This window comes from Uranotaenia lowii, chromosome 2 (genome assembly GCF_029784155.1).
Source record: "Uranotaenia lowii strain MFRU-FL chromosome 2, ASM2978415v1, whole genome shotgun sequence".
NCBI lineage: Eukaryota > Metazoa > Arthropoda > Insecta > Diptera > Culicidae > Uranotaenia > Uranotaenia lowii.
The window spans coordinates 354,529,832-354,555,464 of record NC_073692.1 but is presented as its reverse complement, the minus strand read 5'-3'; the positions used below and the strand labels follow the sequence as shown (position 1 = coordinate 354,555,464).

General features: G+C 34.7%; 2 protein-coding genes across 3 annotated transcripts in view; one reads left to right on the top strand and one right to left on the bottom strand.

The window, feature by feature from the left end:
• Positions 1 to 25,633, top strand: part of LOC129744186 (serine/threonine-protein kinase ULK2) — a 167,886-nt gene that overhangs the window by 49,428 nt on the left and 92,825 nt on the right. The gene's annotated exons all lie outside the window — the stretch shown is intronic.
• LOC129744187 (uncharacterized) overlaps positions 18,117 to 25,633 on the bottom strand; it is a 44,444-nt gene continuing 36,927 nt past the window's right edge. For both annotated transcript variants that reach the window (XM_055736599.1, XM_055736600.1), the window contains 4 exons: positions 25,159 to 25,466; positions 24,561 to 25,069; positions 19,985 to 20,225; positions 18,117 to 19,892 (listed from right to left, as the gene is read on the bottom strand). In XM_055736599.1, coding sequence (XP_055592574.1) covers positions 19,438 to 19,892; positions 19,985 to 20,225; positions 24,561 to 25,069; positions 25,159 to 25,466 — 1,513 coding nt within the window. In that variant the 3' untranslated portion in view covers positions 18,117 to 19,437. The remainder of the gene's footprint in view (positions 19,893 to 19,984; positions 20,226 to 24,560; positions 25,070 to 25,158; positions 25,467 to 25,633) is intronic.

The following is a 25,633-nucleotide window of genomic DNA, read 5'->3' as shown; positions in this document are numbered from 1 at the left end:
CATCATCTAGTTTATTTGTAAAAACTTTGTTAAAAAAATATTTTGGACGCAAAAGTTAACACGAAATTTAAATTTTTAGACCTATATACAAGCCATCAGGCAACTTTAGTGAGTCTAAACTGATTGAAAATTCGATATTCAAGACCAAGGAATGTATGTACCCAAAATTTGTGCATCAACTTATTTATGAACAACTTTTGTTAGCTTTTTTGAGACCAGTCTTTAAATATCTATCAACAAATGAGAAAATTTGGGGAAATCTGTAGTAGAATTGTGGACCTGAGATAAGATTTTAAGGTTTTGGCCTTAGGTCTGAGCCGAGATTGTTATTCTAGATTCACTTTAATCGTTCATCAAAACTGGATTAAGAATTCGAAATTTTGAGTTTAGAGAAGAACATTATACTTGACATTTTTTCGATCCTCATGGGGGGTGGGGAGTTAAACCCAAACCCCATGTCCCCCGTTCCTACGGCCATTTTTTTTTTTTTTTTTTTTTAAATATGTCTTTATTTGTATCAAATCATGATTACACTTATATTACATTATTGCATTAAACTAGGTGTTCAGCTCAATAATGAACTGTTCATAGCCCTATAAGTAACTAGATTATAAAAATTTATTTATAAGATTTAAATTTGCTGAGCGCAATCAAGTTTTTAATGTAGGAGAACATCCTGTAATAGCAAAAATATTTTATACTTAAAACTAAACACTATCTTAAAATTAAACTAAACATAAAGAGAACGAATCTCTGCGATGGAAGACTGCATCGATTTGCCTCTGAAGTTGGAGATGATGTTGTTGGCCATCTCTTCGATAGATTCAATGCCTGCAATCCGATGAAGATCTTCGGTGCTGTGCCAAGGTGGAAGCCGCAAAATCATTTTCAGAACTTTGTTCTGAATCCTCTGGATGGCTTTCTTCCTCGTCGCGCAGCAGCTAGACCAAATCGGAACTGCATACATGATCGCTGGTCGGAAAACTTGTTTGTAGATGAGCATCTTATTTCGCAGGCACAACCGGGATTTCCTGTTGATGAGAGAATAAAGAGATTTAGTGTATTTATTACATTTAGATTGAATATCTTCAATGTGATTTTTAAAAGTAAGATTCCGATCAAGTGTAAGTCCCAAGTACTTCACGTGATCAGACCATTCTAATGAAACCCCATTAAAAGTTATGGAATGATTTTCATTAGGTTTTAAAAAATTTGCTCTTGGCTTATGGGGAAATAAAATAAGTTGAGTTTTGGAAGCGTTAGGAGAAATTTTCCACATTTTCAAGTAATTCAAAAAGGAATTTAAATTTTGTTGCAATCTACTGCGTACCACCCGTAAATTTCGACCTTTTGCTGAAAGCAAAGTATCATCAGCAAATAATCTTCTACCTTTTCCTTCTGGTACATCAGGAAGATCAGAAGTAAAAATATTGTATAAAATTGGCCCAAGTATACTGCCTTGAGGGACACCAGCTCTAATGGGTGTCCTTTCAGAGCATGAATTTTGATAGCTTACTTGTAAGGTTCGGCTAGTCAAATAATTTTGAATAATTTTGGTGAGATATACAGGAAAATCAAATCGAGCTAATTTAGCTACTAAACCTTTGTGCCAAACACTGTCAAAAGCTTTTTCAATATCAAGAAGAGCAACACCAGTTGAATAACCTTCAGATTTGCTAGCGTTAATCATATTAGTTACACTCAAAAGTTGATGTGTAGTAGAATGTCCATGACGAAAACCAAATTGTTCATCAGGGAAAATAGAATTCTGATTAATGTGAATCATCATTCTATTCAAAATAACTCTCTCAAATAGTTTACTTAAAGAAGGAAGCAAACTAATTGGTCGATAACTTGAAGGCTCTGAAGCACTTTTTCCAGGTTTCAAAATTGGAGTTACTTTGGCATTTTTCCATTTATTGGGAAAATAAGCCAAATGAAAACATTTGTTGAAGATTTTAACTAAAAAATTTAAAGTGCTTTCAGGCAACTTTTTAATAAGAATATAGAAAATCCCATCTTCCCCTGGAGCTTTCATATTTTTAAATTTTTTGAAAATCAATTTAAGTTCATCAATATTTGTCTCACAAGAACTTTCAAACACATTTTGCTTAGAAAGAATATCATCAAATTCTAGGGAAATTTGAGCATCAATTGGACTTACAACGTTTAAATTAAAATCATGAGCAGACTCAAATTGTTGGGCTAATTTTTGAGCCTTTTCTGAATTAGTTAAAAGAAGTTTATCCCCATCTTTCAAAGTAGGAATTGGCTTCTGAGGCTTTTTCAAAATTTTAGTTAATTTCCAAAATGGCTTTGAGTAGGGTTTTATATCCTCTACTGCTTTGGCAAAATTTTCATTACGAATGAAATTTAAACGACGTTTGATCTCTTTTTGAAGGTCGCAATAAATTAATTTCAAATAAGGATCCCTAGTACGTTGATATTGGCGTCGACGAATGTTTTTCAGTCGTATCAAAAACTGAAGATCATCATCGATCAAAGGTTGATTGAATTTATGTTTAACTTTAGGTATTGAAGCGGCTTTAGCATTGACTATTGCAGTTGTCAAATTTTCTACAGCCAAATCAATATCTTCTATTGAATTCAGTGGAACGTTTACATCTAAATTACGTTCAATAAAATTCATATATCGCTCCCAGTTAGCCTTTTGAAAGTTAAAAGTTGATTTTAAAGGGTTTTCAATGGGACTTTGGGATAAAGAAAATGTTACTGGAAGGTGGTCTGAATCGAGGTCCGCATGAGTAACTAATTGACTACAATGCTCGCCTAAATCCGTTAGAACCAAATCAATTGTGGAGGGATTTCTAATTGAAGAAAAACAAGTATGCCCATTAGGATATTCAACAGTATAATAACCTGCAGAGCAGTCATTAAACAAAATATTCCCATTTGAATTTGATGAAATATTATTCCAAGATCGGTGTTTTGCATTAAAGTCACCAATAATAAAAAATTTAGATTTATTTCTGGTGAGTTTTTGCAAATCTCCCTTCAAAAAATTTTTCTGTTCGCCGCTGCATTGAAAAGGCAAATATGCGGCAACAATTATAATTTTCCCCATAGAAGTTTCTAATTCAATTCCAATTGTTTCTAAGACTTTTGTATTGAAAGAAGGAAGAAGTCTAAATTTGAGACGACTATTGATGACAATAGCTACACCCCCACCTTGTCGATCAAGTCGATCATTTCGTAAAATTTTAAAGAAAGCATTGCTTTTCAAGTTATTGTCTGGCTTTAAAAAAGTTTCAGTGATGGCAGCAATATGTATGTTTTGAGTTTTCAAAAATAAAAAGAATTCATCTTGGTTAGCCAGCAAAGATCTAGCGTTCCAATTCATAATATTTAAACATCTATTTGGATCCATGAGGGAATCGTAAAGTCATAATAATTTTGTTAGCATAATTAAAAGAAGTTTGGAAAGCTTCAAACATTGAATTTGCTTTCAACATAAGTTGCATCATTTCCATTAAATTTTGATGCAAAAATTTTAATTTTTCCTCAGTAATCTCACCCAAATCAACAAAATTGTTAGGATCAGAAAATGAAGGAGAAGAAAAAGTATTTGAATTTCGGGGATTTTCCCAAGCCTTCGCGTGAACGTTGAGACTTGGTTTTTTCCCATTTTTATTAGTTAAACCTGAAGAGGGCAACCCATTTTCAACCACCTCTGAGAACGATAAACAACGAGTTTGTGGCGCAGAATCAGCCCAGGTAACATTAAAATCACTTCGGGTATTACCCAGCCGTGATTCCAATGTAGGCCGAGGCTGACTGCGAACAGGCAAGTTGTTTGCCGGTCTGACGTGTGAAGACGAAAAAGAGGAAGGAGGAGAAGAAACTTTTCTGGAAACTTTGGGATTTTTCCTAGAAGCAACAATTTTTGCCCTAACGGGACATTCTAGAGAATTCGAGGAATGATTACCTGCGCAATTCGCACACTTAAAAAATTCTGTTTTTGGCTTATCACCACCAAAAAGGCATTTAGATTTTTCATGATCGAATGAGCCGCAAAACATGCATCTGGCATTCATTCTACAATTTTTAGTGCCATGACAAAAAGCTTGACAACGACGACATTGCGTAATATTTTGTAAAAAATTGGTATGGGATTTACGAAAAGGTTCAAATTTTACTCGACAATGAAACATAAGACGAGCCTTTTCCAAAATTTGCAAATTATTGACCTGATCCTTTTTAAAATGGATCAAATAAAGCTCAGGAGCAAAACCAACACTACTGGTATTATTCGTGTTGGTTCTTTTCCTCATTTGAATTACTTGAATTGGAGAAAAACCTAACAAAGAATTTAATTCAGCTGTGATCTCATCCGGTGTCTGATCGCCGGTGAGACCACGAAGTACAACTTTAAAAGGACGATCACTTCTAGTGTCGTAAGTAAAAAATTGATGTTTTTTATTATTCAAATAATTTAAAATTTTTTGAAAATCATTAAAAGATTCCGCCAATATACGAGCAGTTCCCCTTCGACCGATCTGAAAAGAAATCTTCACATCCTTGACGGAAGTGACGATTTCTTTTCGAAAGGCATTGAAGTCAGGAATCGTGACCGTTATTGGTGGAATCTTTTCGTTTTTAAGAGTATAAGAAGAAGAAGGTTTCTTAGTACTCTTATCAGAATTAAATATGAATATTTCCTCATCACCGATGTTATGAAGGACATCGAATGAGTTGGAAATTTCAACTTTTTTGGGCGATGGACCTGAATTAGTTTCGGCAATACGCTTTCTACCAGCCCTTGAGCCAGCCGATGACTTCCCCATGCTGGAAAGAAAAGAGAAAATATGAATAAAAGAAAATGAAAATAATTTTAGCACTGAAAAGTGCTGATTGAAAAACAGGTAAGGAAAAAAAATAAATAATGTAAAATGTTCCTGCAGGTACACAGCAACGATACGATGCTCCGGCGTACGTGTTGACGGCTCAACGGTACAGATGGAAGTGATTCCTACGGCCATGATTACCATCATATAACAGCTCATACATTAGTGTTGTGTTTATGTAATTTTATTATGCCTGAAATCCAAGCGTAGTAGAAAAGATTTATCATAATTGGATATCTGGATCAAGCTATTTTCATCACCTGATGAATAGTTTTTTCACATAGCATTTGAACATTTATGAGCATCATTCTGAACCCACAATCTAGTTTTTTTTTATTTTTGAATGATAATCCGAAATTAACAATTCACGATTGATATTGCATTTAAGAATCAAAGTTTAGATGTTTGTTAGGCTACCGATTAAAGTTAATGTTAGATATCATTACTTAAACAACATGAATGCACAATGATGGAAAAGTAATACTTAAAAAGCTTTAAAACGAAATAGAAATATATAATTTTTAAACTTTTATCAATAAAGATTTGAACTTATATTTTTTTTTATAGAATACGAATCTATATAGCAAAGTGGTCAGCGAACCAGAAAACATAAAAAAAACGAAAAGTAAAAATCTCATCAATAAGGGCAAAAATGATCGATTTTTAGTTGATAATGTCAAATGATTCTTCATATTTCAACTTATATTTGGTGATTTTCCAAATCATTATAATTTTAATAACTTACTTTCAAGTTCAAAAGAAAAATAAATAATTTCGATAAATTTATAGAAAATGGCCAAACACCACAATTTAAAAACGTTTTTTTCTGTGGCTAAACATAAGAGCCTCATATGTGAGTAAGCAGATATGTAAATAAGCTCTTAGTCAATTTCTCTTCTTACAACTCTCCATTTCCTCTTCGAATTAGGAGTAGTTTTAGTTCAATTCGTGCACTGCCATTGTTAAAGAGTTCAAAGCAAATAAATTATTGTACCGAACACACACATTTTTTATAGCTTTCTTCTTAATTATGCATTATTTCATTAACCCTCATCCGTCCCAGAAACTTTTACTCGTTAGACTTCCTGGAGTATCAATTTGACACTCCTGACTTATTTATCATATTTTTGGAAAACTTAAGTTTTTAAGCTGAATATGGTCTGAAAAACATATTTGTGTTATATTTCGAGGTTTCTAAAACTGTAAGTTTTATATAAACCGGTTGAAATACAATAATAATACTGTGATTTTAATTGACACTCAAGGTCTGATTAGCGAGTTTTTTTTTGGCCGAGCCTCCAGAGTACGTCCATAATAAAAGTAATAATGAAAAATTAAAGATATCAGGAATTCATTGAGGGTCCTAGAAGAAAGTTCTTTATTTGGATGCGCCTGAATAAAGATACAGCCGCCAAACTTCCAATGACGTCATATTGACACTCAAGAGCGGATTTAGGTTAAGCTGCTTTCTTCAAATTTTTATAGACGAGTTTGAAAACGTTTATTTTTTGAAATTTCGGTCCAATTTGTAATTGACAAATTCAAATATGTTCTATATCGGGAAAAACTTTATTTTCAACCAGAAAAAAAATGTGAGTTTCAAAACGCTGTTTACGTTGTCGTTAATTTTGATCTTGATCCAAAATTTGAATTCGACTTCGATATAGAACTCAGATTAAGAATTCAAATTTATAAGTCGTATTAAATGTAGAAATTAGATTAAAAATTTTGGTCTGCAGTCTGAAAAAAAAAATCAATTTGCAAAATGAGAAGTTTGACTCAAATTCTGATTAAAAATTCGGCAATCCTTAGAATACTTTTATGTATTTTAATTCTGAACTCCAATCGAGATTTTTCAAATCAAAATTATCAAATTTTATTCCTGAAATTGAATTCAAAATCCATTACCCAGGTTAAAAGTTCAAAGGCAACTCTTGAATTGAATATGATTTGATTTTTAAATTTTAAGAAGTCAATTCCAGAAATGTAGTTTCCAGAATCGTTGATAATCTTTTTTCATATAAATTTTAATTCGCCTGGCAACTGTGAATCACGGTTGTATCATAGAGCTTTAATTTTCTCCACCATTTATACAAGTTCAATAGGTCGCAACGCAATCTAAATGAAACATCATGCAAACCAATTCTATTAGACAGTTTATTTAGTTAAATGAATCATGAAGCATACGATTCAAAATAAAATAAAAACTATCGCACGTTTTATGAAAACGGGTTAAGCCCTCGACAACCATTCTTTTCACGAGATTATTGCGCCCAGTAGTTATGCAACACGCATAGCATTGGTTATAACTTGTTTACAATGTTGCTTGCAACAAACGTTTCACGAGTATCTCGTTCACTGTCAACCGTTTTGTCAAACAAAATTCGACCTCTCTCTATGTTTTTGAGTATTGGCCATGACTTTGATCCCTTGTGGAAGAAACAGATAAAATTAATATAAAATTTAATAATACTGTCGCTGAATATAATCAAAAAAAACCTTTTGAATCTACAAACGTATTAAAATTGAATCCACCTCGAATTATATTATATATTGATATTAAAAATTGGAGCTCCGTCATTTAATTAACATATGTCTCATATGTGGACCATTTGAAAGACCCACGTTTCTAATCAATTGGCGCCACCTTACCTTTCCAGTTAATTGTAAAACTGCTGGAGTCAACTTGTTTACACAAACAATTAGCTGCAGTGACGCTGTGAGCTGAAAAAATTCTAGCTAAATCGTTTCATCGGGTCGGAACGTCAAAACAAAACCTCAACCGGATTTGACGCTGAACCTATAATGTTTGTTACCTGCGGGGAAATTTTGATAATTTTTTTAAATCATTTACTTGAGTTTGACCAGACGTCAAGATGGGTTTTACCTTCCATTTAAAAACTTATTGTTTTTTTCTTTGCTGCCCTTCTTTTGCTGCTTTTCTGGTGAGACTCATCATGAAGTGAAAATAGTACTCTATGATGGCGTCATTTCGGTAATGCAGTGTCACTTTTAGCTGATACTCGCTAAATGTGAACCAATGGTCTTTCTGTTTCAATTCAACTCGAGCACAATCTCGAATCTGATGTGAGAAGTTTAATTTTAAAAGAAAAATGCAGAAACTATTCAAATTCCTAATCTTAAATTTTAGATTCATATTCATATCAGTTTTTCAGATTTCACATACGGATTTAAGATTTGATTCCAGAGTTTGATTTCGAACATCAGATTTCAGATTCAGATTCAGATTTCAGATTCAGATTTCAGATTCAGATTCAGATTTCAGATTAAGATTTCAGATTTCAGATTTCAGATTCAGATTTTAGATTCAGATTTCAGATTCCGATTTCAGATTCAAATTTCAGATTAGATTTCAAATTCAGATTTTAGATTCAGATTTCAGATTCAGATTTAAGATTCAAATTTCAGATTCAGATTTCAGATTTCAGTTTCAGATTTCAGTTTCAGATTTCAGATTCAGATTTCAGATTCATATTTCAGATTCATATTTCAGATTCAGATTTCAGATTTCAGATTCAGATTTCAGATTCAGATTTCAGATTCAGATTTCAGATCCAGATTTCAGATTCAGATTTCAGATTCAGATTTCAGATTCTTAAGATAAGTTAACCACCGTTAATTAATTTTTGTAAATTTATTTTTCGGCATATCGGTGAAATGTTTATTCTTGAAAGAAGAATATCAAAGCCGAAAATTGATAAAGATGTATAGAGAAGTGAGGAGAAAATTTACAGATGTTGAAAAGAGCGAAAGAGCATTTTTGCGAGGAAAACTTATTAACGTACACCATACTTTACCCCACAACATTTCATTATTTAGGAGAGAACTAGGGAATTCAGATTTCAGATTCAGATTTCAGATTTCAGATTCAGATTTCAGATTCAGATTTCAGATTCAGATTCAGATTTCAGATTTCAGATTCAGATTTCAGATTCAGATTTCAGATTCAGATTTCAGATTCAGATTTCAGATTCAGATTTCAGATTTCAGATTCAGATTTCAGATCCAGATTTCAGATTCAGATTTCAGATTCAGATTTCAGATTTCAGATTTCAGATTCAGATTTCAGATTCAGATTTCAGATTCAGATTTCAGATTCAGATTTCAGATTCAGATTTCAGATTCAGATTTCAGATTCAGATTTCAGATTCAGATTTCAGATTCAGATTTCAGATTCAGATTTCAGATTCAGATTTCAGATTCAGATTTCAGATTCAGATTTCAGATTCAGATTTCAGATTCAGATTTCAGGTTCAGATTTCAGATTCAGATTTCAGATTCAGATTTCAGATTCAGATTTCAGATTCAGATTTCAGATTCAGATTTCAGATTCAGATTTCAGATTCAGATTTCAGATTCAGATTTCAGATTCAGATTTCAGATTCAGATTTCAGATTCAGATTTCAGATTCAGATTTCAGATTCAGATTTCAGATTCAGATTTCAGATTCAGATTTCAGATTCAGATTTCAGATTCAGATTTCAGATTCAGATTTCAGATTCAGATTTCAGATTCAGATTTCAGATTCAGATTTCAGATTCAGATTTCAGATTCAGATTTCAGATTCAGATTTCAGATTCAGATTTCAGATTCAGATTTCAGATTCAGATTTCAGATTCAGATTTCAGATTCAGATTTCAGATTCAGATTTCAGATTCAGATTCAGATTTCAGATTCAGATTTCAGATTTCAGATTTCAGATTCAGATTTCAGATTCAGATTTCAGATTTCAGATTCAGATTTCAGATTCAGATTTCAGATTCAGATTTCAGATTCAGATTTCAGATTCAGATTTCAGATTCAGATTTCAGATTCAGATTTCAGATTCAGATTTCAGATTCAGATTTCAGATTCAGATTTCAGATTCAGATTTCAGATTCAGATTTCAGATTCAGATTTCATATTCAGATTTCAGGTTCAGATTTCAGATTCAGATTTCAGATTCAGATTTCAGATTCAGATTTCAGATTCAGATTTCAGATTCAGATTTCAGATTTCAGATTCAGATTTCAGATTTCAGATTCAGATTTCAAATTCAGATTTCAGATTCAGATCTCAGATTCAGATTTCAGATTCAGAATTCAGATTCAGATTTCAGATTCAGATTTCAGATTCAGATTTCAGATTCAGATTTCAGATTCAGATTTCAGATTCAGATTTCAGATTCAGATTTCAGATTCAGATTTCAGATTCAGATTTCAGATTCAGATTTCAGATTCAGATTTCAGATTCAGATTTCAGATTCAGATTTCAGATTCAGATTTCAGATTCAGATTTCAGATTCAGATTTCAGATTCAGATTTCAGATTCAGATTTCAGATTCAGATTTCAGATTCAGATTTCAGATTCAGATTTCAGATTCAGATTTCAGATTCAGATTTCAGATTCAGATTTCAGATTCAGATTTCAGATTCAGATTTCAGATTCAGATTTCAGATTCAGATTTCAGATTCAGATTTCAGATTCAGATTTCAGATTCAGATTTCAGATTCAGATTTCAGATTCAGATTTCAAATTCAGATTTCAGATTCAGATTTCAGATTCAGATTTCAGATTCAGATTTCAGATTCAGATTTCATATTCAGATTTCATATTAAGATTTCAGATTCAGATTTCAGATTCAGATTTCAGATTCAGATTCAGATTTCAGATTCAGATTTCAGATTCAGATTTCAGATTCAGATTTCAGATTCCAGTCCAAAAATCACGTCGATGAGAAGAAGTTTAGTGGAAACATTTCGGATTATTTTTTTGCGTTTTTTCAAGAGTTATCGGTCGTATTTAATTTTAAATAACGGTCGATTGGAATTATAAACTTATTCAGATTTGAATTCAAATCAAATCGCTCAGTCAGCTGAGTGACAGACGACGATTGGTGGAATCTAAAGTTCGGTGTTTTTCTCCCCCCGGTATTGGGTGACTTGCAAAAGTGCCGCTATAATACGCAATCCTCAATAAAAAAAAACATCGAACTGTAAGAATAGAGTAGTGCTATCTGGGTGATCCCCAGCGGGGATATCACCAATACGGTGGCCCAACGTAAACGGGCGAAAAGAGTGCGAGAGCAAATTCGACTTAAAGTTCGAAACACGCGCCTAGCTTTGAAGAGAGTGAATTACGCGCGGAGAAAAAAAGCTCCCCGCGCGATTGAGTGGTCTTGAGTATTTTGCCCTCACGTATGTATGTGCTTCTGGTTGGGCAATACCATACTGAGTGTGCAATAGTGGTAGCCTAACCAAAGGCGCATTTGCTAAGAGTCGATCTCGAGAAGAAAAAAAAAATACCCCCTGAGAAGTGTGGTCTCCTGGTAGTGTTTCAACCTGAAAAAATCGTAAATTTTTGGGAAGGGTCCATTTCCGGGGATTATCGAGGGTAGTCTCCACCCCCCTTCTTCCCCCCCTTCCCCAAGCGAGTTTCGTGTTTTTCTTACCAGTGAATAACAACAAAAAAAGAAAAAAGAAGAAAAAGTATAACGCGCTTGGCGCCATGACTGGCGCACCCCCCGGGGGTGGGGGTTCCACGAGTAATGTGGATTCGGCCCCCATCCCCCCTTTTATGCGTTCGTCAACGTTTGACGGCCGCAAAATCTACTTGAAAGTACAACGACCTGGTGAAAATCCACAACCCCTCCCGAACAACCCGTTCTGGTTTGCTTCGATCGTTGAAGGCAAGCTAGGCAAACCACTGCGAAAGGAAATTGAAATGTCGATAGATAGCCGTGGACTGAGTTATACACTCAGCACATACAATATACAGCTGGCCGAGGAGCTGAAGAGGATTAAACAGCTCGACACAAACACGATGATAGAGATAATTGACCACCCCAATTTAAATAGAAGATTAGGGATGGTTTACCAGCCCGAAACAATGGATGTTCCAGAAGAGGAGCTGCTTAAACAGTTAGCTAATCAAGGAGTTCTTGCCGTGAGAAAAATCACCAAATTTGTTGAGAAAAAACAAGTAAATACACCGTTGATTGTTTTAACTTTTGGAAGCACACGCTTGCCAAAAGAAGTCTTCTTTGGTTGGATGAAGGTTTCAGTAAGAACGTATTACGAAAGCCCTATGATTTGCCGGAACTGCCTTGAATATAGGCATACTAAAAAAAGATGCAGCCAACCAACACGTTGTACTCGATGTTCCCAAAATCATTCGAATATGGAAAACACATGCAAGGAAAAGTTCCGATGTCCTCATTGTCCAGAAGAGGAAAATGAGCACTCCGCGGCGGGGAGAAAATGCCCTCTATACCGCCATGAGGAAGCGGTCATCCGTTGTAAAACGGACGAGTCCATTTCCTGGGCAGAAGCCCGGAGAAGGATTGGTTCGCCAAATGCCAAACCTACATATGCATCGGTCACCGATGCGGACAGTGCTCGAAAAGATAAGGTAATTGAAGCTCTTACAATAAACGTTAAAAGCTTAACGGAAAAACTGGAAATTCTCATGCAAGAAAGAGAAAAATACTCCAAAATTGAAGAAGAATTTCAAAATTACAAGGAAAGGGTTAAGCAGTTTTTTAAAAACAACAATATCTCACCAACAGCCACACCAGTAAAGGATAGAAGCCAGATCAGCACACCAATTATTCAATCCGGAATGACTACCCCCACATCGAGCCAAATAACCCCAGATCAACAGCAAGAATTCCACGCAGAGCTACAAAAACAATTACAAAATACTCAAAAACAACAACAACAAAATCCGAAACTTGGTTTCCAAGTACCAAAAAGCGTTCCTAAAAAACCAACTATTCCACCAATGACTACTCGGCAAGCAACTAGAACACAGCAGCAATCCTCAAAAGTGAAAACAACCCCTGAAAACACCGGAAAAAGAGGAGCACAATCTCCCCTGGCTGATAAAACGAAGAAAAAAACAAGCAAACACGAAAACGAAGAAGAAGATGAACACAGTTCAGACGAATCTATGGATCACAACGAAGAAATGCAAAATGAAGAAGCCGAAACCTCAAACCCAGCTTCCAACAAGTTTTTTCGAAAATAAAATAGGAAAAACGAATATCAAAACGACCACACCTCAACCGATTCTACTACCTACCACTAAATCAACAATCAATCCTATCAGCCAGGAGGAACCACCACCCCATCTGAGGCTCAAGTGGCGTGAGTATCAGTCACTGGGTAATATGTGGAAGGGGATGGTAGCCATCCAGGACGCAATCCTCATACCTGTCGATGGTGAACCCCCTTTCACAGCCCAGATGGGTGCAACGCCGCCCCATAGCATTCTACCTTACGATGAGTTCTTTCCCAGATCATACCAAACTATGCTGAGTGAAACCGACAATCTACCTCCCTCTGAAACAACACCACAATGGGATGCCGGAGAAGGGACTAGCAGAGGACCCGTACCCAGAAACTCGAGGACGGCTACTACTACAGCTTGTTCTACACAAACTTCTAAATCAACACCTCGGTCTCATAGGCCTCAGGGTCAACCATTTCTCCTTCAATGGAACATTAGAGGTTTCTGGAGTAACGAGGCAGAGTTGACCAGGATGATCTGGGGTAAGTTACCATTATGTCTAATGCTTCAAGAAACTCTTACGGATTCCTATAACTCAATTGTTAAAAAGAACTACCATATTTACAAAACAAGCTTCTCCCCAAACGCAAGGAAAGGTCACGCTGTTATGGGAATTCTCAAAGAAGTGCCACATGAAATAGTTGAAACCGATCCACAAATTCCTGCCGTTGTAGTTAGACTTTTTTCGCCACTAAAAATCACCCTTGTGTGCGTCTACAACCATTTTAAAAGCGGCTTTTATAAAAGGGCGGAAGAAGCATTAGAATCACTGATTCGGGAGATCACTCCCCCTTTTCTGGTGGGTGGCGATTTCAATGCCCGCCATTTCACATGGGACGACTCCACTAACAGAATGGGCGAAAGCGTTGCAACGTGGGCGGCGAACAACGAACTGATCCCGCTAAACGACGGATCGAAAACCAGATTCAGTCCTATACAAAACCAATTTGACACGGCTATCGATTTAACGTTTTCATCGTCATCCACTGTAAACAGATTCAAATGGTCAACCCTCCCTGAGCCAGGAAATAGTGACCACATACCGATCCAAGTAGAGCTGGATGGTCCATGCGCTACAGTGCCTGCGGTGATAAAATGGAAGTTGAATGAAGCGAACTGGGAAACATATCAAGTGATAATAAGCGACGAACTTTTTGCCATTGCTCGACCGAATATTGAAAATGTTACATCCACTATTTTCCAAACAGCAAAAAGATGCATCCCTCGTACAAAAGGGAGAACAGCATCAAAGTTTGCTCCCTGGTGGACTGAGGAAATAAGCTCAAAAATCAAAGACAGAAAAGAAAAATGGAAAATCTTAAAAAAAACCAACCGGTCAGATGATTCATGGCCGATAAAAAACGAACAATTTCGTAAAGCAAAAAGGGAATCGAGAGACATCATCAAAGAAGAGAAGAAAAAGGCATGGGAAATTTTTGCAACCTCGTTCAATGAATTTACTCCAGTTTCAAAACTATGGCAAAATTTCGGAATCATAACTGGTCGCAAATCCAGTAGAACTAGAAGAATGACAATAAGGGGAGAATACACTAGTGACCCACAGAAAATTGCGGACTATATTGCAGATGTATTTCAAGAAACATTCACCACCGATCACTATGCGCCATCTTTAACAAACCAATACTCACCACCTATTTCTATAGCCGCTAATGACATCATAGATCGAAATTTTTCGACAACAGAACTTAATATTGCGCTAAAAAAATGCACCGGAAAGTCATTCGGGCCGGATGAAATCTCATACTGTATGATTAAAAACATGCCCCCCGAAGCAAAAGCTATTATACTTGAAACTCTTAACACTTTATGGCAAAATGGAGAATATCCTGAAAAATGGAAAGTCAGTAAGGTGATCCCGATACCTAAGCACGGAGGAAACTCGGAAGGAGCAGACAACCTTCGACCGATTGCACTGACCTCTTGCTTGGGAAAAATTTACGAGCGACTTATCAACCGTAGACTTCAGCAACATCTCGAAGCCAACAATCTTCTTCACCCCAATCAACATGCCTTTCGAAGTGGAATGGGAACCACTAGCCACCTTAGTCAGCTAAAAGACATTCTTAACGAACATCGACATGAAAGAATGCATTCAGAAATTGTTTCATTAGACCTAGCCAAAGCGTTCGATAGAACATGGCGCCCCGGAATTCTTCGAGCAATGGAACGAGCAAAAGTTGGAAATCGCATTTACCAAGTAACAAAAAATTTCCTCACAAACCGCTCGTTTTACGTTGCGATCGGAGGAGCAGTCTCCTCAGCACGCCCTCAACTAACAGGAGTTCCGCAGGGATCAGTACTATCACCGACCCTATTCATACTAGTTATGAATGGAATATTCGAGACCATCCCTAGAAATATTTCGGTCCTCATTTATGCAGATGATATTCTCCTGGTTGTGGGTGGAAAATTTATAGCGGTATGCCGAAAGAAACTACAATACGGCATTGACTGCATTTTGAAATGGGCCCAAAAAAATGGATTTTCGATCAACGCACGAAAAAGTTCATTACTACATACATGCTGTGGAACAAAGGGGAAAAGACACCGATTTTTCCTCCAAAGAAAACTGACAGCTGATGGAGTTGAGATAGAACGCACTAGAACTGCAAGAATTCTAGGAGTTACACTGAACCAGAACGGAAATGCTAACACACACTTGAAAAATACTAAAAAAGAATGCGCACACCGAATCAGATTCTTAAAAATTTTAGCCAGGCTGGGGAATCGTGAAACTCTATTAAAAATAGGGTTCGCAACAGTGGTTTCTAAATTATTTTACGGATGTGAAATATTCGAACCGGAGGAAATTATTCAACTAGAAACAGTCTACAACAACATGCTCCGAACTGTTTCTGGAGCATTCTGCACATCACCCATTGAGGCACTATGTGTAGAAAATGGAGTACTTCCGTTCACTTCCCTTGCAGCAATTACATGGGCAAGAAAGGCAACCTGGATTGCGGAAAGGAGTAGAGTAAGCGAAAATTTCCTTCTGAACAGAGCGAATAGAATGCTGCATGAAATTACTTACCATCGACTACCACCAATACTCAAATTGTCATCAGAAACAACGAGGAACTGGTACGAGAAGCCACCAAATATCGACTGGACTATAAAACGTCATTTCAAATCCGGTGGAAATAGTAGACAAGCAGTTGCCTTGTTCACCTCACTGAAAAACAACAAGTACCTACATAAAGCAGAATGTTTCACTGATGGCTCCCTATCAGAAGGAAAAATAGGCATTGGAGTTTTTCACCCAGATATGGAAAACGTTTCGAGACAACTCCCAGAAAATTATTCAATTTTTTCCGCAGAAGCAACAGCCGTGCTTCTTGCTATGAATAACATCAACATACCAACCGCAATTTACACGGACTCAGCTAGTGTTCTTATGGCTTTGGAATCCGGAGTAAAGCATCCGATTATACAAAAAATCTATAAACATGTTAACTTAAAAAAAGTTACATTTATCTGGGTCCCAAGCCACGTAGGCATAACCGGAAATGAAGCAGCAGATCGTCTGGCAAACGCAGGGAGGGAAGCCGAAATGCTGGAAACTGGAACACCGAAAGCAGACACCCTAAAATGGGTGAAATCGATTATTTCGAGACAACATTCATCAAAATGGAGAATCAACACAACAATCAAATTGAGAGAAGTGAAATCAGATACCGACAAGTGGAAAGACGTAGAAAACAAAAAAGACCAACGTATCCTGACAAGGCTAAGAATTGGCCACACGAAAATTACGCACGATTACCTGTTGAAGAAGGAAGAACCTCCAGTGTGCAGTACCTGCAATGTGGTGTTAACAGTGAAACACATTCTAATAGAATGTATAAAATACAACACACAAAGAAGTGATTTACTACGAGAAACAACTTTACAATCAGTGCTACAAAATGAAAAAAACAAAGAAAAAAAAGTGCTAGAGTTTATAAGAAAAAGTGAACTCAGTGATTTAATCTGATATGTAAAATATGATACACGAAATGGGAGGGTGAAAACATCTGGTTAATCCCTCGATAAATAAAACATACAAAAAAAAAAAAAAAAAAAAGATTTCAGATTCAGATTTCAGATTCAGATTTCAGATTCAGATTTCAGATTCAGATTTCAGATTCAGATTTCAGATTCAGATTTCAGATTCAGATTTCAGATTCAGATTTCAGATTCAGATTTCAGATTCAGATTTCAGATTCAGATTTCAGATTTCAGATTTCAGATTCAGATTTCAGATTCAGATTTCAGATTCAGATTTCAGATTCAGATTTCAGATTCGGATTTCAGATTCAGATTTCAGATTCAGATTTCAGATTCAGATTTCAGATTCAGATTTCAGATTCAGATTTCAAATTCAGATTTCAGATTCAGATTTCAGATTCAGATTTCAGATTCAGATTTCATATTCAGATTTCAGGTTCAGATTTCAGATTCAGATTTCAGATTCAGATTTCAGATTCAGATTTCAGATTCAGATTTCAGATTCAGATTTCAGATTTCAGATTCAGATTTCAGATTTCAGATTCAGATTTCAAATTCAGATTTCAGATTCAGATTTCAGATTCAGATTTCAGATTCAGATTTCAGATTCAGATTTCAGATTCAGATTTCAGATTCAGATTTCAGATTCAGATTTCAGATTCAGATTTCAGATTCAGATTTCAGATTCAGATTTCAGATTCAGATTTCAGATTCAGATTTCAGATTCAGATTTCAGATTCAGATTTCAGATTCAGATTTCAGATTCAGATTTCAAATTCAGATTTCAGATTCAGATTTCAGATTCAGATTTCAGATTCAGATTTCAGATTCAGATTTCATATTCAGATTTCATATTCAGATTTCATATTAAGATTTCAGATTCAGATTCAGATTTCAGATTCAGATTTCAGATATTAGATTCAGATTTCAGATTCAGATTTCAGATTCATATTTCAGATTTCAGTGTTCTTATATTTTTGATTTTTAATTTCAGATTTCAGATTCAAATTTAATTTTCAGTCTTCAGATCAGATTTAAGATTCAAATTTCAGATTCAGGTTCAGATTTCAGTGTTCTTCGATATTTGGTTTGAAATTAAAAGTTTTAGATTTAGTATTTTATTAAAATTTCAAGGTTTTCAAACGTTGTTTTTTGCCATTAAAAAAATAATTTCGAATTGTTCTAGAGTTGATTATTTTATTTATTTTCATTTGAAGCTGCTCTACATTTCCACGTATACAAATTGGGTGATATTTTCCTCTAACTTTTATTTTACAATAAATACGATGAAGGTTTGTTTAGCTTACGAAAAAGGAAAAAAATCCCTATTCAAAGATGATGAATATTGCTTTTCGGTGTTTCTACTATAATTGCTATTGGTACTCTTTAGCTGTCGCAGTTCTATTAGGGTTTAAGGTTAGGTTTAATTTTCCCCGCCAAAAATTTTCCAACAGTTTGATTCACTTATTTAGCTTAGTTACCTAACTTTTCACAAAATTCTACTTATCAAGGATAAAAACTCATTTGGATTAGATTGCTTGCTTTCACGAAGGGAATGTTCCACGATTTTTTTTCATCTTCATCGAATCGTGGAGTCATCTAGATATTATATATAGTTTTAAGATCTACCACTAGGCTAATCGCTTTGCTACTTAAGTGTTACAAATTTGTTTCATGGTCACGTTTTTTTTTTTTTGCGAAACCTCTCAATCTCTCTCTCAGCTCAAACGTCATTCATCCTACTACTCAGGTGATTATGATTCACACCTTTTGGTGACGTTCTTCATTCAAACTCGACTTAACTATATTTACATTGTCTCGAATTGCGCACAGCGTCACTTCGCTTTACCATTTGTTGCCTCTCTTTTTCAACCGAACCCAAACATAACATAACCTCACTCTCTCATTCATTCATTCATACAATGAATGTGGTGTGTTTGTTGGTATGAATTTGAAATATTTCTTCAAACTGTATACAAACAAATGAAAACAAGCTTCGGGCTGATTATTGCGAATAATTCCGGGAGAATTACGCCATTGCCGAGTTGCCGCAATCGATTTGTTTGAAATTCGACTAAAAACGCACGCGTGTGTGTGTATTTGTTTTTGTTCTTTTCCCCACCATGTTTGGTTTCAACTTCCAAGTATTTGCTCTGCAAATCACTTACAGAAAATTACCCCAAATGGGTGCTGTTCTTCTGCCGTCTAAAATGTTTTTATGGCAGTGGTTTTTCCCTTACGATGCTTTGAGTCTTGTGGTTTTTTTTCTAAATTTTTGGTTTAGTTTATCAACATTTTCAGCTGCTCCCTTTAAAGTTTCCCCCCTTTTGAAAAAGAAGACCTACACTCTGAAGTGATTGCGCGCCAGAAAGCGGTAGAACCCAAAAGCCGTCGTAATTTAATACTTTTTAAGTAAAATATCACAAAAACACATGTCGTCGTCTTTTTGCTCATTAACCTTGGGGAGCTCTGTTGTTGAATGTTATAATTCTCATACTTTGTTGAGAGGAACCTCCTCAGCCGGGCGAACTTGATCCGTTGAGGCTGGCCTTCGTTTAGATCCGCAAAATCGATTCTTGAGTCCGGTCCTCCGGCAGATGATCCCAATTAACAGGATCAGAACTCCGGCTCCGATGATTCCCATCAGCAGTTGCTTCATGGTTTCGGAGCTTAGCGAAGCCAAAAAGGACTCATCTCCATTAGCCACCGATCCTGGCTGAACTTCCTTCCGCACTTCGTCTTTGGAGTTATCATCCGAGGAATGAGTTATCGAAGCAGAAGATGGACCACTCACGATCGGACTACTGGTGGTAGTACTCGAGCTGCTTCCAATTTTTAGGGAATTCTTCGTCGAAATCCTCGGAGGAGCCTCGGTGCTTCCACCAGCTTCTTGTTCCTCTCGAAGTTGGCCCTTGTTCACCTGCTGCTTAGTCGGCTTAAGTCGCTCTAAAAAAGGAAAAAAAAATTAAAAATTAGAAAAAAGACTCATCCTTCCGAGAATCACTCTCGTCGATCGATTGTCTCATTTTTTTTTTTACCTTTTTCTGGCTCTTCCACCTTCGGTGGTGGCTCCGGAGTAATCGGTCTCTGGGTGATGATGCTCTCTTCGTAGGACGTTTCCGAGGCCAAGTAGAAACAGCTGATGTTGTGGGTGGTGATGTCCACCACGTCGATGGATTTTACCACGTCGCAGAGGTCCCGGACGGTGTCCTCGGATAGTGGAGGAAGGTGTAGCCGTTGAAGATTTGCGAGTGGCTCGAAGACTTCGGTGCTGAGGTCCTGGGGAGAAAGATTGAACGATGTTATTAGTCAAAGGAAGTTGACAGAACAAAAAAAACATTTAAAAAATTGGACTTAAAGTAACTTTGTCCGAGTTTATCAAAAAAGCACTGAACATTTTGTCAGTAAATTTGAGGTTTTGGAAAAAAAAATTCAACAATTTTATTGCATTTTGTCTTTACGAGACTTATGACTGACATTCTTCTACCACTTTTCATCTGCGAGTATGAACAGAGATCTAAATCCGATTACTAGGCCTTTATAATATTAAATTTAGGATGCCATATTTTTTTCAGTATGTTTCCAGGTTGGACAAATCCAGGCTATTTTATCTAAAACCCTGGAAAAATCTGGCCGTTTGATTTTAAAATTGTCGACCAAAAATCCGGGCAATGTCCGAGCCAATTTGGTCAAGACCCAGGAATTACTCAACAAAATCAAGAAAAAAAAACTTGATTAGAAATTGTTTCATCAAAATTCATCTGAAGATTTTAAATCGCATTTGAGGCTTTCGAAAAAACCTTTCATGAATATTTTCATGAAATTAGCTCAAAAAATTTGGTTTTGGTCGCAGAATTCAAAAAAAATAACTACATTATTTGTTATTTTAGTATGATTTGATAATAAGAGTTAGAATAAACCCGGGTAAAATCTGGGCTTTTTCAATATAATCCGGGCATCTGCCCAAATTTTATATGAAATATCCGGGCAAAACCGGGCAATCTGGCAACCTTATATTTTATGGAGTTAAAATTGGAATCATCTGAACAGAAATAAAAAAACATAAAAAAAGGAAAATGAAAAAGGAAACGAAATAACGGAAAACAGAAATAAATATTCCAAATGAAGGAAACAATATTAAAAAAAATCGAAAGTATATGAAAGCTGAGAACAATTAATCGCTAATAAAAAAATATTATTAAAATTAACGAAAATGACAAAAAAAAATAATTTAAAAAAAATCGAGAATCAAAAAGCAAAAATTATCAAGCATTAAGAATAATAAAACAAAACGAAACAAAAGTAAAAAAAAATATGCAAATTTAAGAAAAAAAATTGACGAAAATGGATGGAAATTTTTAACTTTTTAAGAAAAATACCATTTTTTTTACACAAAATTGAAAAAAAAATCAATTATTTAATCAAAAATTAAGAAAAAATGAAAAAATAGTGAAGGAAAGTGAAAAACAAATTTAAAAAAATTTTCAAATAGAAGGATAAATAACGAAAAATAAAAAAAAAACTCGAAATAAATTGAACACTTATGAAAATTTAAAAAAACCAATCGATATTAGGAAGCAGAAAAACCTAAATTGGAGATAAAATAGTTTTGGAAGAAGAAAAATACGAAAATGGTTAATAAAAACAATTGAAATTGAGAGGTCAATGAAAATTAAATTTTGAACAAAAAACAAACGAAAAATGAACATAAAAACTACCGAATGTAAATAAGAATGAAGAACAATCGAAAATGAAAAAAAAATCTTAAGTAATCGAAAAACTTAAGATTTTTTTGTTTTTCATTTTTGTAGAAAAAAAAATCAAAAATGAAGAAAAAATAAACAAAAAATACTAAAATGAAGCGTGAATAAGTTGAATTTAGGCTACTTTTGTTTTTGGCAACACGATCGAGAATTTTGTGTTGCCAAAATCGAAGGTTTTTTACCTATTAATAAAAACAAACTTGATTTTTCTTCGTTTGTAATCATTTTTTGTTATTTTTTATCATTTCCAAGCCACATTTAGAATTTTTTTTTAAATTTAAAATGTTTTTTTTATTTTTATCATATTTGTTATTTTTGTCATTTTATATCTTTTTTTTTAATATTTTTAGTCAATTCAATGATTTTGTTTGTATTTGTTTAATGTTTAAAAAAAAAATTCCGTTTTTCGTCATTTTTCAGTGCTTTTAATTTTTTTATTTTTTTTGTAATTGTTGTTATATTTTATAAACATTCAAGAACGTAAAAACGTATTAATGGTGTTCGTCTAAATGTTACTGGTCTTGTTATAGCGAAAACTATATGGTAATTTCGTTCGATTTTCGTACATGTGAAAATTAAAGGGAAAAAAACTGATCGAAAAGAATACAAAAAAAAAACGAAACCCAAATGAAGAAATCAGTTGGAAATATGATTGTAGAAAACATGTAACAGACAAATGTGAAACAAATATTCTTCAAGAAAAAATTATTGAAGCAATGAAAAAAAAATTAATCTTAAAACACAATTTAGGAAATGTAAAGAATAACTAAATTTTATAAATATTAGTAATAAATCGATAAATGAAAATTCTTGAGTTGAGTTTTCTGAAAACAATGATCAAAAATCAAAAATAGAACATAATCAATAATCAAAAAAAAAATTTCGGAAAGAAAAAAAATTTCGAAATCTACTTTAAAAAATCTTTAAAATCTTCACAAAATTGATAAAAATGATTAAAAAATAACTGATACGAAAATGCTTTCTGAGGAATGTTGTCAAATAAATAAAAGAAGTAAATAAAGGAAATTGATATAATTACAAATTGAAAACGAGAACAAAAATTTAGAACTAAAAAATAAATTTGTCACATTCAAAATTGAGTGACGTCAACCGAAAAAAGTTAAAGAATTAAAAAAAAAAGAGTTTTCTAACAGTTTTAACCAAAATGAAAAAAAAAATCAACAAAAAAATTTATTTTTACGTTTATTCCATGCTGTGAGCAAGGCTGCCAAAATCACAGAAAAATCTATAACTGAACAGAATTTTGAGCAAAAATTCATCACAGAATCTGTGTCACAGAACACAGAATTTCCATAATACTCACATATTTTACAGATTTTTAACATTTTGTACGTTTTACAAATCTCAGAATTTTTATGTCTATATAAATTTTGGATCTCTAATTCTGAATTAGAAAAATTTGATTTTTCTGAGATGAAATGTGAAAAAATGATTCTATTTTTCTTGGTATTTCAATGAAATTTATAGGAATAGCATCACAGAAAACCATCATAGAACTTTTGGGTGAAATCACTGAAAGTTAGAATTCATTTTTTGTTCGTAAAAACACAGATTGTTTTTTGGCAACCTTGGCTGTGAGGTGAAAAATATTATCAATGTGAAAAAGAGAGCAAAAACTATCGAGAAAAATGAAGAAAACAAATTTAATCTGTATTGATTTGTATTAAAAAATATTTAAAAAAAATCAATTTAAAAACAACTATGGGAAAAAGTTGAATAATTCAAACACGCTTAGAAATCTTTAAAAATAATAGTAAAAAAACAAAAGGTGAAATTTTCAAGTTTGTTCCATACTCTTAAAAATAATAAGATTTTTTTTTAAATAAATTTGCAATTTAAATTTATTGATCTATGTTTCAATATTGATTATAATTTTTTTTATAAAAGAAAAATAAAAAGGAAATTTGAAATTGAAAATTAAAAATTCGTTTTGAGGACTGTACTAGAAAAACATGCAACGCTTTCTTTTGTGAATAACTTGATGGATATTGATAAAATTTCCAGTGAAACTACCTAGTACTATAATATTTTCATGTGTTAAATTGACAATCTGAAAAATTTCATCATTCATTTTTGAGCGAAATCGTTCAAAATTCAGGAAAACTCCAGTGGAATATCCCAGACCAGCTGGAATAAAACTATTTCACCAAAGCTCGTGTATTTGAATGTTTTATGCAAAACCAGATTTAAAGCTAAAATTCAAAAAGTAGTAAAAAATGACAAAATGTCAAAAAAAACCCAATCAAATTTAAAGTATGTAACCTAACTCGGAGTTGGAACATCGAAGAGTAGAAAAGGGATGATAAAAAAAATAATGCAAAAAACTAATAAATTGGAATAAATTGCATGAAAGATTGTATGAAACAAAATTGCATACTATATCATTGCACAAAACCTATAAATCAAGTAATTTGTATTGAAAACCCCGACAAAATCAAGAATACAAAAGGTGATAAACTCTCATTTTCCACAACTTGTTTTTTGCTCTTGTAATCTTTCGATTTTTTGATAAGGTTTTCGAAGTTTCTTTAAAATCCTTCAAACTTTCTAGGGTTTTTATGAAAATTTCGAGGCGGATAATAAAAGAAGAAATTGATATTTGTGCCGGTCTAAATTAATTAAATTCAAATAAAAAATCGTAAAATTTAACTTAACGAAATCAAATGTTCATGATTTTTTTCTTAATCTGAATATGAAGTTAAAGTTTTAAAACTGAACTTTGAGTACGAATTACGAATAAAAGCCGGAAATCTTTGCCGAAAAAAAGATCTAAGTTCCATTCTGTTTCCATAATTTATAATGTTTATAACTAAAAATTCAACAAACTCACCTCATCGAACTCATTCCCAGCCAAATCCAGCCACTTCAGGTTGGTCAGTCCCAGAAACGTTTGATGGCTCAGCTCGGTCAAATTACATCGGGCCAGTTCCAGTTCCTCCAGCTCTTCCTGCTCTAAGAAGGGTCCCTCATCCGGCAGCACCAACGGATTCTCACTCAAAACAATCCTCCTTAGGGATGGTGCCGCCGCAAAGCTATCAACCGCCAAATGGGACAGTTGATTCTCGGCCAAGGTTAGGACGTCGAGGCGGTCCAATTTTAGGAACACTTCCTTGTCCAGGTCCTCGACTACATTGTGATCGAGTCGAATCTCCCGGATGTCGGTGCAATTCTGGAACGCTTCCACCGGAACATGTTTGATGTTGTTGCTCGATAGGTCTAGTCGGATAACATTCCTCGGAAGGTTTTCCGGAATTTCGGTTAGGGACCGGTGGCTACAATTCACGAATTTGGTTCCGTCTTCACAGAAACACGGTTCTGGACAGGAGTAAAATTCTCGAACTGTTTTTTTTTTTGGGAAGAGGGAATTCAAGAAAAATTGTTCTGTGTCAATGGAAGGAATTTTTTTTTAAGAAAAATTGGGCACTCACCGTCGTCCTCATCACTCCACAATGGGGGAGCTTCCGTCGTTTTGACCCAGGGAGGGGGTGCCCGGGTGGTCGTCGTAGTACTTGAAGTCGTAGAACTGCTACTACCGTGCCGCCATTTGTCACTGTCATGGCCGGCAGAATTCGGAGGACCACTTCCGCCGACTGCCGCCGCCGGATCCTCGTCATAGGTGTCGTCATACTCGTCGTCGTACTGGTCCTCCCCATCTTCGGCCTCGTAATGATAGCGGTCGTCGTCGTCGGAATGGCTAGATGATGCCCCCCGAACTTTCGCCGCCTTCAGACATATACTGCAGACAAAAATGAAAAAGGGACCACCGAGAATCGGCGCAAAAAATGATTAATTATTGCACAATTCAGCACTGCGAGTACGGTCAATGAAAGTGTGTGCGACTCGTTTTGGACGTGAAACTCTCATCACCCTCCCTCTATACTTCCCTTATCGGGGAAAAATTCC